The sequence below is a fragment of the Halichoeres trimaculatus genome, unplaced genomic scaffold (genome assembly GCF_033239565.1).
Source record: "Halichoeres trimaculatus isolate MK-OKI-2021-1 unplaced genomic scaffold, fHalTri1.1 fHalTri1_scaffold_16, whole genome shotgun sequence".
NCBI lineage: Eukaryota > Metazoa > Chordata > Actinopteri > Labriformes > Labridae > Halichoeres > Halichoeres trimaculatus.
The window spans coordinates 13,004,759-13,021,007 of record NW_027437194.1 but is presented as its reverse complement, the minus strand read 5'-3'; the positions used below and the strand labels follow the sequence as shown (position 1 = coordinate 13,021,007).

Sequence of the window (16,249 nt, the reverse complement as noted above, 5' to 3'; positions counted from 1 at the left end):
TCCATTGGTGTTTGATGTTTGGAGAGAACAGACAAACAGTATGCAGAGAAATCTAATGGATCCCTCAGTTCACACAGAACTTCTGCTGTTTATAAATCAACACCAGCCTCCATCATTAAAACTGCTCCACACAGTGAAGAGTTCCTCATCATGAGAAGAAGTAATCCTGGTATTTATGAGTGTGGATAAAAGTGCCCACTGAGGGAAGAGGATGTACTGCCGAGCTGATTTACTGTCCACAGGAACAGTATTCATTATTGATCAAACAGTCATACACAGACTTCTGTTCTCACTCCCTAAATCCATCCATTTCTCAGTCTCAGCCTCAGCTTCTGACATGAAGCAGACTTTCAGGAATGTATTTTTCATTAGGTTCCTCTTAGGAACAAACCTACTATACTGAAGAGTTTCTCTTTTAGCTAAATTTCTATCACTCAAAAGGAAGACTTTTTTAGACTAAACAGCAACACAGAATATTTGTCACCAACTTTCTGATCAAATCAGCAGAACAGTGATGTCAAGTCTGTAAAAAGCCAACTCTACAGGCAGTCACAAAGTGTGTCTCAAAGGATGATGTACATCAGAATCAAAAAACTCATTGGATGACGGTAGAAGACGAGCTGTGAAGATTTTTCTCTAGTTAAAATAAGACTGTTCATCCAACTATCAGAGTCAAACTGCTGGATTATATCTTTGATTTATACAAGCAAAACAAAGAGGGTACCATACAACAACTCCAGATGTTGCAAATATGCTGCATATTTATGTTGTGCTGAAGGCAACCTCTCCAAGTGACAGGTTCACAGAGTTGAAACACTTCTGCAAAAGTCTTCTGAGGACATGAGGTCCTTCTGTGATGATGAATTTTGAATTTTATGCTCTGCAACATGTGTTACATACAGTGTAGAGAGTAAGGTAATCTCCTGGGTGAAGGCTTACTCTGCTGGACAAACTTTGCATTGTTGACACTACTTAACCTGAGCATTATTTTCCATCTTACTTTTCAATAGAAATGCCCTGCTTGCTTACACAGAATAATGGAGGCTAGGGAATAAAACAGTTTGGATAATAGATCACAGAAATATGAACAGAAATCTTTGTCATCAAAGTATGCTAGCAATTTAGTGTTTCCGCTTGAATAACACATATGAGTGCGCACCCACTGCAAGCTGAAAATCTTTGTTTCAGACATAAATGAACAAGTAATGTTTTTCAGAAAAGAAAAAACATAAATAACTAAATGCAAAGGGTAAGGGCTAAGATTTATGCCATCAAAAACTGAATTTCAATTTGAATTATTATACTGAATTTAAAAAGCATGACCTCAAATCCAATTTAGTGTTTTGAAACTGAATTCATTTGTTCTGAAATTGTGTTTGACCATTTTAAAAATGAAACACTCTTTTTCCTGAAATTCAAAAACACAAAATTTAGTTTCAGTGTAGCGTAGCAGGACCATTATGTAATCCAGGACAGTACGGAAGAGTAACTCAGCACCTAGATTCACAGAAATCATCTTTATGCCTGCTTATAAAAGTAGTTAAATGGTTGTTTTCTCGTTATAAGAATCTGGTACAGGACTTAATAACTGTGGCAATCGGTGTCTGTACTGAGATGAGGGTATGTGTCATTAATTTCTAATAGAATAGGCTGATCAACTTTCCTGGAAGTCAACATCTTTGTCACTGAACGAGCTGTCATTGAAACATAAATGTGGTGGTGAAGATAAAGCCTATGATACCACAGAAATGAGATAAATACTGCATCACTAGATGAATGTTATAGCCCCAACAGCACTGAAGGACCAATACATTTTACCTTGAAACTAATTTGTTTCCTGTTTCCTTTTGTTGCTAGAAATTCAAGAATTGAATTTATATATATATATATAATATATATATATATATATATATATATATATATATATATATATATATATATATATATCTTTTTTGCCTTACTTTTTGCTCAACAGCTGAAAAGGAGTCACTCCCTTTCACTGTTATTCTCTGTCCGTCCTCAGACTTGATCATCTTCCTCTTTCTTTTTAATCTTCTTTCCTTTGCCTCTCTCGTGTTTATCTGACTGTAAGTTATACAGACTGACTGGATGCACTGAGGGATACACTGGAGATCAGATTGTTAACCTAAATGTGTCACTCTATCTTCATCCTCACACCAAGGGACTACAACTACAAATACATAGCGCTTCAAACAAAAGACAATAAACCAAACAGAGAATATAACAAATATTGAATATCCAGCAAAGCAGGATTAACAAAAATTAGCTACATGCAGCTATTTCCTTAAATGCCTTCAAGCCTAAGCTAATGGAACTTGAGGTTGATGGGAGATCACCATTTATCAGAGAGAGAGCTGGTAAATGTCAGGTTAAGTTTGAGGATGAGGATTAATTAAAAAATTATCACAATTGATGACTGTATTTGCTGTACACTCAGAAACATTTCAACAGACTGATGTAAGATGATAAATGAGCCGATTGGCTATTTAGACATGCTTTCTTCCTGATAGCTGGCTAAGGGAGACTTCAATGGCTGCAAAAAATAAGACATTTCATATCTTCAGTGAGTATAGATAGCATAAGAAGTTATTTGATGTGCAGTTGCATTGTTCAGTATTGTAATAAAATGAGGTGTGACTAACAATTGATGCACAATGTATAATATCTTAAGATGTGGTTCTGATGGCAAACTGGTGTGAAAACACAGGCCTCTAAAATCTGCACGAGCTGAATAGGAGAGCGCAGTAAACTATGGTTGCCTTCAGAGTAAAAAGGATGATTATATGTAAAATGCTGCAGGACTTGACTAACTGTGGCTGACTAGTTTCAGTTTTCTTTTTCAGCGACTTTAATTTTTAAAGCCTGGTTTTCTCTGGACACAATTTGCATCCAAACTAATTATGTATGTAGCGGGTAACTTAGCATTTGCAAGCCCATTTGCTCCTCTTTCGCTCCAGCCCCTGCAGCTCTAAAACACAGAGGCTGCCAAAATACCAAACTTTGGGTGTTGACACCGTGGGTCACGTCCATGGTGTTTTGTCTACAATCCCAGTTTTATTACTACATCTGAAATCTGAGCTTTTAAGCTTTGTGAAAAATTGGGTTGTGGGGATCCAATTATCCTTAAAGAATAAATACAACCAGACTTCTGCTACCATGGAATATTTCATCACTCCGCCACACAAAGATCAGCGCTGCTGACAGCAGATCAGGAGAGCACGCACCACTATCAACCCAGAGTATCACTGCAGTCTGGGCTGTGCTATGAGGTGGTAATCTAATCCATGCATTAATCATCTTGGGCAGGCTCAGTCCTGCTGGCAGTGGTCAATACTCTGCAGGTGGGTGTCAGGAGGAGGAGGAGGAGGAGGAGACAGAGCGAGAGAAAGACAGGGAGGGACAGGGAAAGGGCAGACAGTGAGAGACAGAGCTGTCCCGGAGTTAAAAGGTCAGAGAGAATCATCACAGACAAACATCTCCTCAGTATTCTTACAAGCTGTAACTCTCTCTGGATCAACCTCAAAAGTACAAATGATTGTTAAAGTATCGCCATGGAAACTGCTACTACTCCTCAGGAAATTACATAACAATTGTATGAGAGGTCCACACCCCAGACAATGTACAAGCAGTTAGACTGCCCCTGCACTCTTGCTGTTTCAAAAAGGAGGAAAAGAAGAGAACTTTACTTCGTTTAAAAAAAAAAAAAGGGCTAGACTTAATCGCCATAAATGTTTCTATAATATAATAGACTTTATTTAACATACAATTCTTCTTGTTTCAATTTTAAGTTTAACTTTTCAAATTATCTAGTTAAGAATGCTGAATAGACTCAGAGTCTAGATTTAACGGTTAAATACTTCAGTGTACACCACAAGAAGTTCAGTCCCTTATCATTTAGAAAGGTTTTGAAAACAGCAGTATTAGCCGATCATGTAAGTTCAGGTCCTCTCTGGAATAAAGTGATTACGTAATAAAAACTGGTAAAAGGTAAGTAGTTATATCAGCAGCTGCTAACCTCAGCTTAGTCTGCGTCTCGGATAACTTGAGATCAGGAATGTGCAAGTTTAGTAGACTCAACCATAATCTGTCTTTACCCTTACTAGTTGGTACCAGGATTAATAGTTGAAAAAAATTATTGATACTCTTTTTACTGCAGACACTTTATCTCCAACTTGCAATTTCTCTCAAAAATCCAGGAAAAAACTGTTGTATCTCAGATTCATTCTCACCCCTCCAATAATAACCTTTCCATCCTCATCCTCCTCGACCTGAGAACAGCTTTTGACACCATCTCCCATTCCATCCTCCTCCATAGACTGGCATCCATGAGTTCCATAGGAAACTTAAAAGTGGCCAAACTGAGGTTCTCCATAGTATTTCTTACCTTGGGGTTTGCCAGCTGGTAAATCTCTGTTTAAACGACTAGGACATCAGCCATTTAAGATCCAGACAATCACTGGCTAGAATGACTTAAACTGGTCAAAAGATTAATCTAAAATAACTGTAGTAAACTCTAATTCTAACTTAAAAATTGATGAGTAGTTAGCTGGGCACAGATGTATAAGCTGCAGACTGGCTCTTGTTGTGTTAACATACTTCCTGCTGTCAGTTATAGAGTACTTCTGTGTCAAGATTATTTAGTTATCAAGGCATCAAATGAACTTTAATGTCACATCAAGAATATATGAGAAGAAAAATCATGTCACCATCTTGCATTTGTTTGTCTTAGTTGATTGCTACATCATCCTATGATGGTCAAACAAATGAAAAGCAGCTCTGAGACAAGGGCTTCCTTCAGTGTATGATAAAACCAGCAGCAGAGATAACAAACCCTGAGCTAAAAGTAATCTGTTGTTTCCATTATGTGTCCACCAGCGAGGTTTCAGCTTGGATTGATGCTGCAGATGTAAAACAGTGACAGCGGCTCATTGGAGTTCATCATCAAGCCAATAACAGCTGCTTCACTAATTACGTCTGCTGCTTTCTCTTAGTGCAAACTGATTGATAAATCAACACATGAGTCTGCCTGTGGGATGAAGGGATATATTCATTACCATCACAGTGATGGGACAGCTGCTCATGTGAAGATTTTAAAATACCATCGCTGTTGATACTATGTTTTGCAGATATCCACGATGGTGGGTGAAACTGAGTCTGACACTATGATGGCACTATCAAAGCTAAATATAATTGGATGTATTCACCCTATTAGTACATAAATGGAAAAGAACGTATACTTAAAGCAAAAAAGAAAGCATGAAGCAGCTCCTTGAGGATTTTAGGGTATTTATATTAACTGTTACTGTGCATTACCCACTGGTCCTTGATTGTAATTCTAAAACCTCAAGCTCAGCATTTTATTCAACAACGTTCCTGTCAAAACAGTGTTTTAGAGCTGGGAGTGATCATGTTTGAACAGATAAGAAGGGCTGGAGTGAGCAAACAGAAGTTATCAAACATGTCCAATAACTCAGTGGCTTGCATTTTAAATTTTTTGACATAACTGTTCCTCACATATGATTGTAGGTGTAGTGGTGCCAAGACAATTTTTTAGAGGGGGATACTGCAGTATTGTTCAGTTGTTTTAAAATGCTTAGTTGAATTATGGAGCCAATGCAGAAGTGTCAAAAACTGCAGTAAGTACTTAAAATGTCTAAGTTGACTGACAGGCGGGCTGATGTTTGCAACTTAACATCTTAGCCTCGACCCAGAGTTAGGCTAAGTCAAAATTTTCAATAAGGCAACCACCATTGATATACTTTAAAGCACTGGGACTAAATTAATGTATTACACAGGATAGAATTTGAAGATAGGGTCTGCAGGATTTCGTTAAAACAGGTTGTCGACTTTTCACAGGCCTCTATGTGTGTCAGTGTCTGTGTCTGCCTCAACCCCCTTCTCTGCCTGTATATTAATGTTTTGGTTGCTTCGGGACGTTTCTAGGCAGAGGTTAAGTGTGGTTACCTTAGCCAATCACAAAGCGACCTGTGTGCAAGTGACTTTGTGTGTTGATAATGGCAAGAAGAGGACGCTATAAAGCCTGAGTGGCTGTGCTAGTGGATGTAGCATGGACGAAGAAAGCCAAAATGAGGCCTCCGGAAAGCAGCACAAGATGAAGAGCAATGCGAGTTGGCTTTCTGCTGAGCAGGGGCATGTTAAATACAAGTGATTAGCTTAGATGCTACAGGTGGTTGCTGGGCCAGTAAGTGTGTCCACAAAGTCACTGTTGGAATCAATGAATGTGCGGTGCTGCTGGCACTAAGCCAAGGAGGCGGAGACCAGTTTGAATGTTGTGTTTACTAAGAAGTATCGAGAATTCCTGAAGACCCTGCCTTTAAGTTGGCACTTATTAGATGGTACCTTTTTCTGCACAAAACTAGATTACTGGCTCAGTAAGGATTTGGAATTCATTAATTCATGGCAACCTGTGGTTTTCTTTTGCATGTGCTTTACTGACAGGACAGTTGAAAACTTACAAAAAACAGGAGAGAGAGGGCGGTGCATTCATTCCTCGGACAGAAAGGACTGTGTTACATGGTATTAGAAGGATGAGTTTAAATGAGGCGCAAGCTCTACAGCAAACCGGGTCAACAGACCCCTCGGGTCTCAGGTTTTTTTGTTTGTTTGTTGGCTATCTCAGCTGAGAAAGCAGTATGCTGTTATAATGAGGAGACTGATCATTTGAAGTTATTTTTTTTGTTTAAGTTGCAAAAGGGCTACTTCAGCAGCTTTCTTTACATCGCAACACAATTTGATGAACAATTCAGGCCAGCTACCACCATCAACAGAATCTTATTTGTGTGAAACGCTGTTTTACTTTCTAATTAACAAACTAATGAACTCACTCTGGGAATTGGTGAGTGGTTTTTTCAACTCCTAACTCCCCTTTTGCTCCAGCTCTCTGACAATTTGTAGTAAGATCAAGTAAAAAGTGATTAACTTAAATTAAATTAAATTAAATTGAAAAATAAAGGTTTTAACCAATGAGTGAAGTCTGTAGCCATGTCCACTTCGCATCAATGCATTGTATGTTGTTGCCATAAGAGGCTGGTTGGAGTTCAGGATTTAACTAACTGTGCAGACTAATCAGGTTTAGGTGTCAGACCAAAGTGTTTTTCTTTTTCTTTTTTTTCAGCTGTGTTTTTTAGTGGAGCACTGTCAGACAGGGGGGAAATACAACTGCAGCTTAAGTATCCAAAAGTGTCTGTGGTTAAAAAGATAAAAATGACCTACAGGCTTTATGTTGTAAAAACTGCTCGAGACGAAAGTAGAAAAAGACTCGGATAGCAGCTCATTCACTGCAACCAGGTGAATTATGATGTCACGATCCCACACGTGCACGCACACCCACACATACTCCTGCTACAGTACGCTGTAAGCCAGATCAGGTCATATCCACACAAATGGAAATCAGTTATTTGATTATTGCTGCAGAGAGGTGCAAGTCTTTGCATGTACAGCGGCTGATGAAGCACTGTGCGGCTTTGGAGGCTGCAGACACTTTGCTCCTGAGCTGCTCCTCCAGTAGCCCTGCACCGGTGCTATGACTCATACCGCCTTCCTTCAACTGATGCTGGACACGACAATAACGCGGAACCGCACTAAAAAAACAACAACCCCCACTTACACCAGGCTTTAACTTTGGTTCTTACCTTTCTTTAACGTTAAAGAAACAAACTCAGATCTTCTCAGGTGTCTGTTGCTGTTGCTGCCTGGCCAGTTCGTCTCCTCCTCCTCCTCCGAGACGTCGCATCTCTCCCCCAGTCCTGATGGAGGAGAAAATCCGTGCAGAGATCACAAAACGCGGCGGGAGCTCTGCGTGGACGCCCGGCGGACTGTTGGTGAGGGTATTTAAGGCTGAGGAGGGCTCGAGTGTACCTCGGAGAGTCCAACTAGTCTGTTGGATGTCGCTTCAGCTTCCTTGAGGGGTGGGGGGTTTGACGCCCGTGATAGATTCAGAGACTACACAGTTACTCGGATTTTCCAACTTCAGAAAAACAAAATAAAATAAAAAAATTCTTCCGTAAGCTCAAGGGGCTTTATGATATTGCTGAGGATGAAATATAAAGTCCAAAGTTCAGATTATAATTAATATACCTCATTTTACTCACATGACTAATTTCAATTGTATAAAAGTCAACTAGTTTTTCAGTTCAGCCAACAGACAATGATACCCTTTCTATTTTACTCTGCAACTCCAAACAGGAAGACTGGTGACAGCTTCATAAACCTGAATAAACACAGTCTTTAAAAATTAAATAAAATAAAATAGCATTGCAGTCTGAAACCAGAAATCTCTCCATTGGCCACTAGGGGATGGTAGGCTAAAAGAAGTCAGGTTGAAGTGGACAGGATGAGAAATAGACTCCACCTCTCACTTGATAACCTCAGAAAACATTTGCCTCTTGCGTTATGATCTTTATGACTATTAACAAGTGGTCAATGATACAGCATCATCATTTGTAAATTTGTGGTCCTTTTCAGAGTAAGGTAATAATGCAGGGCATTAACTTTGTGGCCTGTGTAGCCTAGTTGGGGCTCCAGTAGATTTATTTGCTGTAAATCGAGGAGGCTTCTTCAGTTTTTCACATTTTCTACATCCAACAATTACCCCTTCGACTAAAAAGAAAACAGAGGTGCATCCTTTCCTGTTTGGGATTAAAATATTTTGATTTCTTACTCAAACTGTCAAAGCCTACCTTCAGCACTTAACAAATTCAATAAACATTACTTAAAGTGTCAGCAAGTGAAGTTAATCACTCCTTGCAATTCAAACTTCACAACAATAAAAAGAGATTAAGCATAGAAAACATGAATCTAATAATTCCTGCAGTTCACGAAGGCAGCATTAAGTGTGTATCGCTTCACTTTTGTGCAGTCTGACAAACGGGATCCCACCAGGTCCTAGCACCTCCAGTTTACTGTCTCACTCACTTTGGCCTAAATGTTCAACAGGTGGAAACATAACCATTCTTTCATTCAGAAGAACAGAAAAGAAATGCAGATAAACAGACAGTGTAGTGTCATTGAATTTTGCCACAGTATACTGGTTGATCATTACAGAGCAAATCAAATCATCTTGCTAAAATCATTAAAGTTGATTTTTTTTTCTTACTAAAGCAATGAATTATAAACAGTGAAGTAAATCGACTGTGAATTCAGTGGGCAAGTGGATGCATATGTATTTTAAATAAAAAGAAAAAAATGAAAGATCTGACAATCAATTAATGAACAAACTGATGTTTAAACACTAAATAAGGTATCAGACCCATCAAAATAAGGCAACCCCTTCAGAAAAAAACACACTGGCAGTTAGTTGTTTTATTTTTCTGTGTCAAATGTAAATCTACGTTTGACATTGGGCAGGAATGTTGTTTTGAGCTACATCTGTTTCTCAAATCAGTGACCAAATATCTAACATTTTATTTATTTATTTATTCATTTTTTATGTCTGATACTTTTACAAACTGCCTTCTTTTTTGGGCAATGAGTTTATCAAATGTTACTGGCTGCATCTTAGTCATCGTGAATCCCACCCACCCCTGAAAAAAAAACATGCTGCAGAATCTCCTTCATCAACTCCTTAATGCACCTCCACACACCCTTAGAAAAGGCATTGAGGTGATGTTGTGTATGTGTGTGTATAAACCTGTTCAGTGTCTCTTTTTCTGTGTGTTTTCTTTCTTAGGGGTGTGTAATGTAAAGGCCTATACTCGAACAAATTCACATTTGAACATGCATGTGTGGATGCAAAGCCAGGTTGCCATGGAGACCTGGGAGTGGGTTCAGTGTCTCATGTTTATCCGGTCCAATGACTCAGGAAACATAGGAACTGTCACATCACAGAAGAAAAAAAGAACACAGGGGGATGTTATAACCCCACAGTTGATTGGCTGTGAACTTTAAATATTTAATACATTACTGTTCTCTCTTTTTATCTTTTTATTTGGTGGACTTATTCTGTTTTCAGAAATAAAAGAAACCATTTACCTGATGAAATTTCCTGATTTAAAAAAAATCAAATCCTTCTTAGCTTCTTACCACTATCGGTACTTAAGTAAAGCATAAGGGGAGATAAACCTCTATCAAATGAATTGTTGTGAGTAATAGTTCCGTGTAATAGTTTAAGCCATAAATTCCTGAAACCTTTGCCCTTTAAAATATCACACACCTAATCTACTCGAAGCCTGGGGGTTTTGAGAAAGCCCAATCTCTTCCTGTAATAAAGGTTCTTGGACATGCAGTGTTCAAGAATACTAGAAAACTATGTTCAATTCAAAATATATTCATATCATACTACATATAAAAAAAATGCTGGTTTCATAAATCTTTTACTAATTTAGCTGGTCTGTGCTGATTAAATTCATCCAACTGACAGCAAATTTGTGAGTAAAATTAAATTATATTTTACAGCATGTCCTCACAAGTGTGTGGCTAATATTTGAGATTTTTCCTTGTTTTCTCTCTTTTGTCACCAGGCTTTTGTTGTGGTGTAAAAATGTTTGACCTTAACAATATTAGGATAGCTTAAAGTTCCTTATTTGTATTTGGGGCATTTGTCTAAGATGTTCAGCCAGCAGTGCACACTGAGTAGCATCCATAAATAAATCATAAATAAAAAATAAAACATAAATCATATTTTATATCAGGTGTAAATGAGTCATACATCTTTGGTGCTGTTAAAAAATAACTGTACCACCTATTTTGACATTGTCATTGACAGGGCAATTTTCTGAATTAAATTTATTTGGCGAATGGGGGAAAAAAATTGAGTAAATTTATTCCATAAGAACTTTTTATTTGAATATGTGGAAGATGCTTACATCATTTCATGTTGAAACCTTTTCTGTATTACGGGTTTAAGCTCAATTGCCAGGGTTAATAATTATACTCAGTTTTCCTCAGTATCTTTTACCCGACTGGTCAAAAGGGCAATCTCCTGTTTAACAAACACTGTGGTAGACTGCCAGCTTCAGACTTCAGTGCTGGTTGAGCTTTCTGCTATGCTGTTTGATTTTTCTGTTTTCTTTATATCTCTTGGTTTTGTATTATAAAAGTCTAGTATTCAACAAAATTGAAAAAAAAAATGAACATACCAACCTACGATGGCAACTGAACTCTAGACTGAGTAACTTCTGACCCTATAAAACTAGCAGAGAAGTTCAATTCCTCTCACTTCCGATTGTAAACGTGCCATAAGATCATGCTCCTCTGTTGAATCTGCTGCGCTTCCTGGAATGAATCAGAGCATTTCTAACTCCTCCCTCCTCTTCCTGTTTTCCAAAAAGGCCAGTCCCATTCACAGCCTGTTCCATGTGGTCTACATATTTCCTGCTCCCTGCTGTCTCTGCAGATCTACAAAAAAACTTGACGGGTGAAACACATTGTTTGAGTCAATCCCTATTTACTGCAAGTCAGCAAGCAAGCAAGCATGAGGAATGGAAACTGACCTCGGGATTGGATCAGTTCTCAGTTTTATCTCAAAAGAGTAAGTGAAACTATTTCACTCTGACTGTCTCTTTTTGTTGGGGAAATGGCGCAGCAACAAAACCTCATGGATCAGAAGAAACTTTGCTGTTCGATTTGTTTAGATCTCCTGAAGAATCCAGTAACTATTCCTTGCGGACACAGCTACTGTATGAGCTGTATTAGAAGCCACTGGGATGAGGAGGATGACAAGAATGTTTACAGCTGTCCACAGTGTCGAAATACTATCACTCCAAGGCCCGCACTGGTAAAAAACACCATGTTAGCAGATTTGGTGGACGAACTGAAGGAAACCGGACTTCAAGCTGTTTCGGCTGATCCCAGTTATGCCAAACCAGAAGATGTTGCTTGTGATTTTTGTACCGGAAGAAAGTTGAAAGCTCTGAAGTCCTGTCTGCAATGTCTGGTCTCTTACTGTGAGCAACACCTCCAGCCTCACTATGACTCTCCTGCATTTGGAAAACACAAGCTGGTCAACCCCTCCAAGAAGCTACAGGAAAACATCTGCACTCATCACGGTGAAGTAAAAAAGATTTACTGTCGTACTGATCATCAGTGTATTTGTGTCCTGTGCTCTTTGGATGAACATAAAGACCACAACACGGTCTTAGCCCTGACAGAACGGACCGAGAGGCAGGGAGAGCTCGGGACAAACCGACAAAGAATCCAGCAGAGAATCCAGAGCAGGGAGGAAGATGTCAAAGTGCTTCAGGAGCGAATGGATGCAACAAATCTATCTGCTGATAGAGCAGTGAAGTACAGCGACCAGATCTTCACTCAGCTGTTGAAACTTATCCAGAATAGGAGCTCTGATGTGAAGCAGCAGATCAGAGCCCGACAGAAAACTGAAGTTAGCTTGACCAAAAAGCTGAAGGAGAAGCTGGATGCAGAGATCATCGAGCTCCGGCGGACAGACGCTGAACTGGAGCATCTCTCACACACAGACGACCACACCCAGTTTCTACAAAATTACCCCTCACTGTCATATCTTGGTAAATCTACAGACTCATCTTGCAACAATATCTGCCTTCTGCAGTACTTTGAGGATGTGATGGTTGCTGTGTCAGACATCAGAGATAAGCTGCAAGATTCTCTGAGTGATGCATGGACAAAGATCTCTCCAACAGTGAGGCCAGCCGATGTTGTACAGCCACAAGCAGAGCCAAAGACCAGAGCTGAGTTTTTACTGTACTCATGTGAAACCACACTGGATCCAAACACAGCAAACACCCGACTGTTGATATCTGAAGGGGAAAGAAAAGCAACAGTAACCAGTGAGAAACAGGCATATCCCAGTCATCCAGACAGATTTACTGACATGTTTCAGGTCCTGAGCAGAGAAAGTCTGGGCAGACGTCACTACTGGGAGGTGGAGAGAAGCAGGTTTGAGGTGTCAGTGGCAGTAACATTCAAAAACATCAGCAGAACAGGATATGAAAGCGGATTTGGGAATGATGACAAGTCCTGGGCTTTAGAGTGTTTCAACAACAGCTATCAGTTCAGACATAACAGTACCAGCACTTTAATCTCAGGCCCCCAGTCCTCCAAAATAGGAGTGTACCTGGATCACGGTGCAGGTATTCTGTGCTTCTACAATGTCTCTGAAAGTATGATCCTCCTCCACAAAGTCAAGACCACATTCTCTCAGCCCCTTCATCAGGGACTTGGTGTTTTTGCTACAGACAGCAATGGATCTGCTGCTAAACTCTGCAAGCTAAAGTAGACAAAAACTAAGGGAATGGGTGAATGAAAATCAAAGACTTCTCAGGAACTGACAATTTCATCTTAAGGTATCAATATCTTTATCTTTTTGATAATTTCATACTAAAGTTGTTTCTTTTTCATCTGTATGATTTTTACACAAAGACAAAAGCTTTTGTTTAAGCATAAGGTCTTATGAATTGTCTCATCTCATGGTACAGAGGGCTTTGCTGCATCTGACACAAACCAAAAACCAACATGTTTAGGATCTTCTTAATGTATTATTACAATTTACTAAGTTGATACATTTTAGAGCTGTAACCAAGCCTCCATTTCCTTAATCAACTGTGTTTTCATGACTTCATAATGCTTTTTGCACATGACAAACAGGAGGAGCATTTTGGAATGTTTACAATCTCAATCTGTCATTTCCGTTCTGGAAATGACGCATAGACTCTTTATCTGTGAGTCATGAATGTTATCTACAACTTCTCTGCTGTTTGTCCCCATATTATTTGCTGATGAAACATGTCATGAGTCATTTTTAATTTCATGAAAAAGAATCATTGATTTAAATTTATGCCAAAGTAATAGACATGCTCTGAAGTATAAATACAAATACTCAAAGAAAGACTTTGATAAAAAAAAAATAAAGGTACTTATTTAACTTCTCTACTAAAGAACATGACTGAAACTACAAGCCTTGCAGGCTGTTTCTTTGGCATCAAAGACTATTTTTGTCTCTGTCCTGCTTGAATCTGTTCCAATGTGAGTACATCACATGATGAAGAGGAAAAATAAATGAGCTAAACATTGGTACTGGAATCCACCGCAAGAAAGCTACTTTGCTTTATCAATGAAGGTTTACAATTTATGTCCTTTAAATGTGTTCTCTTATTTTTAACTTCAAAGTATTAGCCTAAAGTGTAAAGTTGTATTCAAGGGCATACACACAGAAAAGCCAAAGTGTTTTACTATAACATTTTGTATAGACCAAAGACATTTTGTTTACTGTCCGTTATTAATAATTTTACATTTAGTACACTACCAGAATTACTCTTTTTCACTGAAAGATTGCACTTTAATGTTTTGTTATAGTTTAATAAATGGAATGACAATTGAGGGCAATTTTCATGACCAAACATCTTGCAATAAAAATCTAGATTGTCAGTGTGTCTCTCTTGGTTATTAATAAAAGGGAGAGTATGTCACAAAATGACTAGAAATTAAACAAACAAACAAAACCTGAAACTGAAGAAGCTTACTTTTTGGAGCTCAAGAGTTTTAGTTTTTGACTTTGTGTGTGAATGGCTTGAACTTGATTTTTGAACTTAGTTTGAAACAGAAACTATTTGAAATTGTATTTTACATTAGTGTTTCAAAAAAAATAAACAAACAAACAAAAACAGTCCATATATATATATATATATATATATATATATATATATATATATATATATATATATATATATATATAATATATATATATATATATATATATATATATATATATATATATATATATATATATATATATATATTATTTTTTTACTTGCAACTCATTAAATCCAGATTTCGTTATAATTTAGCTCTACTCACAAGAGACGAGAGAGTCTCATCAAGTGTTTTGACTGAATTTATCTTGATTAAACACACAGTTACATTTTTCCGTTGTTATCTGCTTCAACACGATACATTTTATGTAGTCTATTCATTTAGCCAACAGCGGAACTTTTCTTCGTTTGCAATGCCAGTGTGCTACTGCACGGAATGTTTTGGGCGGTGCTCTCAACAAGGAAGTGAAGTGGAGTTTGTTGTTTATGTTTGTATGTATGTCCTGAAACAGATCGGGGAGAAAACTCAACTTTTGTGATAAAATGGCGGTGAGCGCGGTTCACCTAGAGTCGGACGCCTTTCTGGTGTGTATGAATCACGCGTTAAGCACAGAGAAGGAAGAAGTGATGGGTTTATGTATCGGTGAGGTGGAAGTGACCCGCATAGTCCACATTCATTCTGTCATTATTCTCCGCCGCTCTGACAAGAGGAAGGACCGGGTGGAGATCTCCCCCGAGCAGCTATCCGCGGCCTCCACGGAGGCAGAGAGGCTAGCCGACATCACTGGAAGACCTATGCGGGTGGTGGGCTGGTATCACTCGCATCCTCATATCACCGTGTGGCCGTCACACGTCGATGTAAGGACCCAGGCCATGTACCAGATGCTGGACCAGTGCTTCGTGGGCCTCATCTTCTCCTGTTTCATCGAAGACAAGAACACCAAGACGGGCCGTGTGCTGTACACCTGCTTCCAATCTGTGCAGGCACAGAAGGGCTCCGAGTACGAGCGCGTTGAGATCCCCATCCACGTCGTGCCTCGTGAAGCCATAGGTAAAGTGTGCTTGGAGTCGGCCGTGGAGCTGCCCCGTATCCTGTGCCAGGAGGAACAGGACACGTACCGCAAGATCCACAGCCTGGCGCACCTGGACCCCGTGACCAAGATTCACAACGGCTCTGTGTTCACCAAGAACCTGTGCAGCCAGATGTCCGCGGTGAGTGGACCGCTACTGCAGTGGCTGGAGGATCGTCTGGAGCAGAACAAGCAGAGCATCGTGGAGCTGCAGCGGGAGAAGGACAGGCTGCTACAGGAGCTGGCGGCTCTGTGAGCTGCGGGGACAGTCTGAAGAGTCCTGGTAGTCCTTTTTCTATTGACAGAATGAGGTCAAGGATCTTCTGTGTGAAAACAAAAATGTCTGTACAGGAGTTATTATGTAAAGATCCAAACTATTTCTCACTGTAGTATTATTCTATTCGATATCACAGAACCTGTTCTGAACCTCCTTTCCCCATTTGAAATCAAAATTTGGTTTGTTGCAAGATATTTTGAAAAGTTTGTTTGTACACTTGAGCAATTTGAACAGGAGCTGTACCCACTTATTACTTTTGCTGTCTTTCAATGCGTAAACTCACAAATAATCTTATCTGCCAACAAAAAATATTATCAATAAATCATTAAATCTTTTCTTAAATGTACTGATTTTTGTGA

The 16,249-nt window shown here is 39.0% G+C and overlaps 3 protein-coding genes across 3 annotated transcripts in view; 2 read left to right on the top strand and 1 right to left on the bottom strand.

Annotated features, from left to right (window-relative positions):
- The window catches only part of rab27b (RAB27B, member RAS oncogene family), a 47,986-nt gene extending 40,023 nt beyond the window's left edge, over positions 1-7,963 (bottom strand). Inside the window, exon 1 of the mRNA XM_074690173.1 lies at positions 7,674-7,963. The gene's annotated coding sequence lies outside the window, so the exon portion shown is untranslated. The remainder of the gene's footprint in view (positions 1-7,673) is intronic.
- Positions 7,964-11,181: 3,218 nt separating this feature from the next.
- Positions 11,182-14,339, top strand: LOC141805255 (E3 ubiquitin/ISG15 ligase TRIM25-like). The gene has a single exon (XM_074690181.1). The coding sequence runs from the start codon at positions 11,555-11,557 to the stop codon at positions 13,229-13,231; it is 1,677 nt and encodes a 558-aa protein (XP_074546282.1). The 5' UTR covers positions 11,182-11,554; the 3' UTR covers positions 13,232-14,339.
- A 630-nt stretch (positions 14,340-14,969) lies between these two features.
- On the top strand, positions 14,970-16,236 carry brcc3 (BRCA1/BRCA2-containing complex, subunit 3). Its single transcript, XM_074690868.1, has one exon. It carries the CDS (start codon positions 15,087-15,089, stop codon positions 15,867-15,869), a length of 783 nt encoding a protein of 260 aa, XP_074546969.1. The 5' UTR covers positions 14,970-15,086; the 3' UTR covers positions 15,870-16,236.
- The last annotated feature ends 13 nt before the right edge of the window (positions 16,237-16,249 follow it).

Bases quoted from the DNA above. Each gene is read 5' to 3' on its own strand.
- LOC141805255 (XM_074690181.1), top strand. From the start codon at position 11,555: ATGGCGCAGCAACAAAACCTCATGGATCAGAAGAAACTTTGCTGTTCG.
- brcc3 (XM_074690868.1), top strand. From the start codon at position 15,087: ATGGCGGTGAGCGCGGTTCACCTAGAGTCGGACGCCTTTCTGGTGTGT.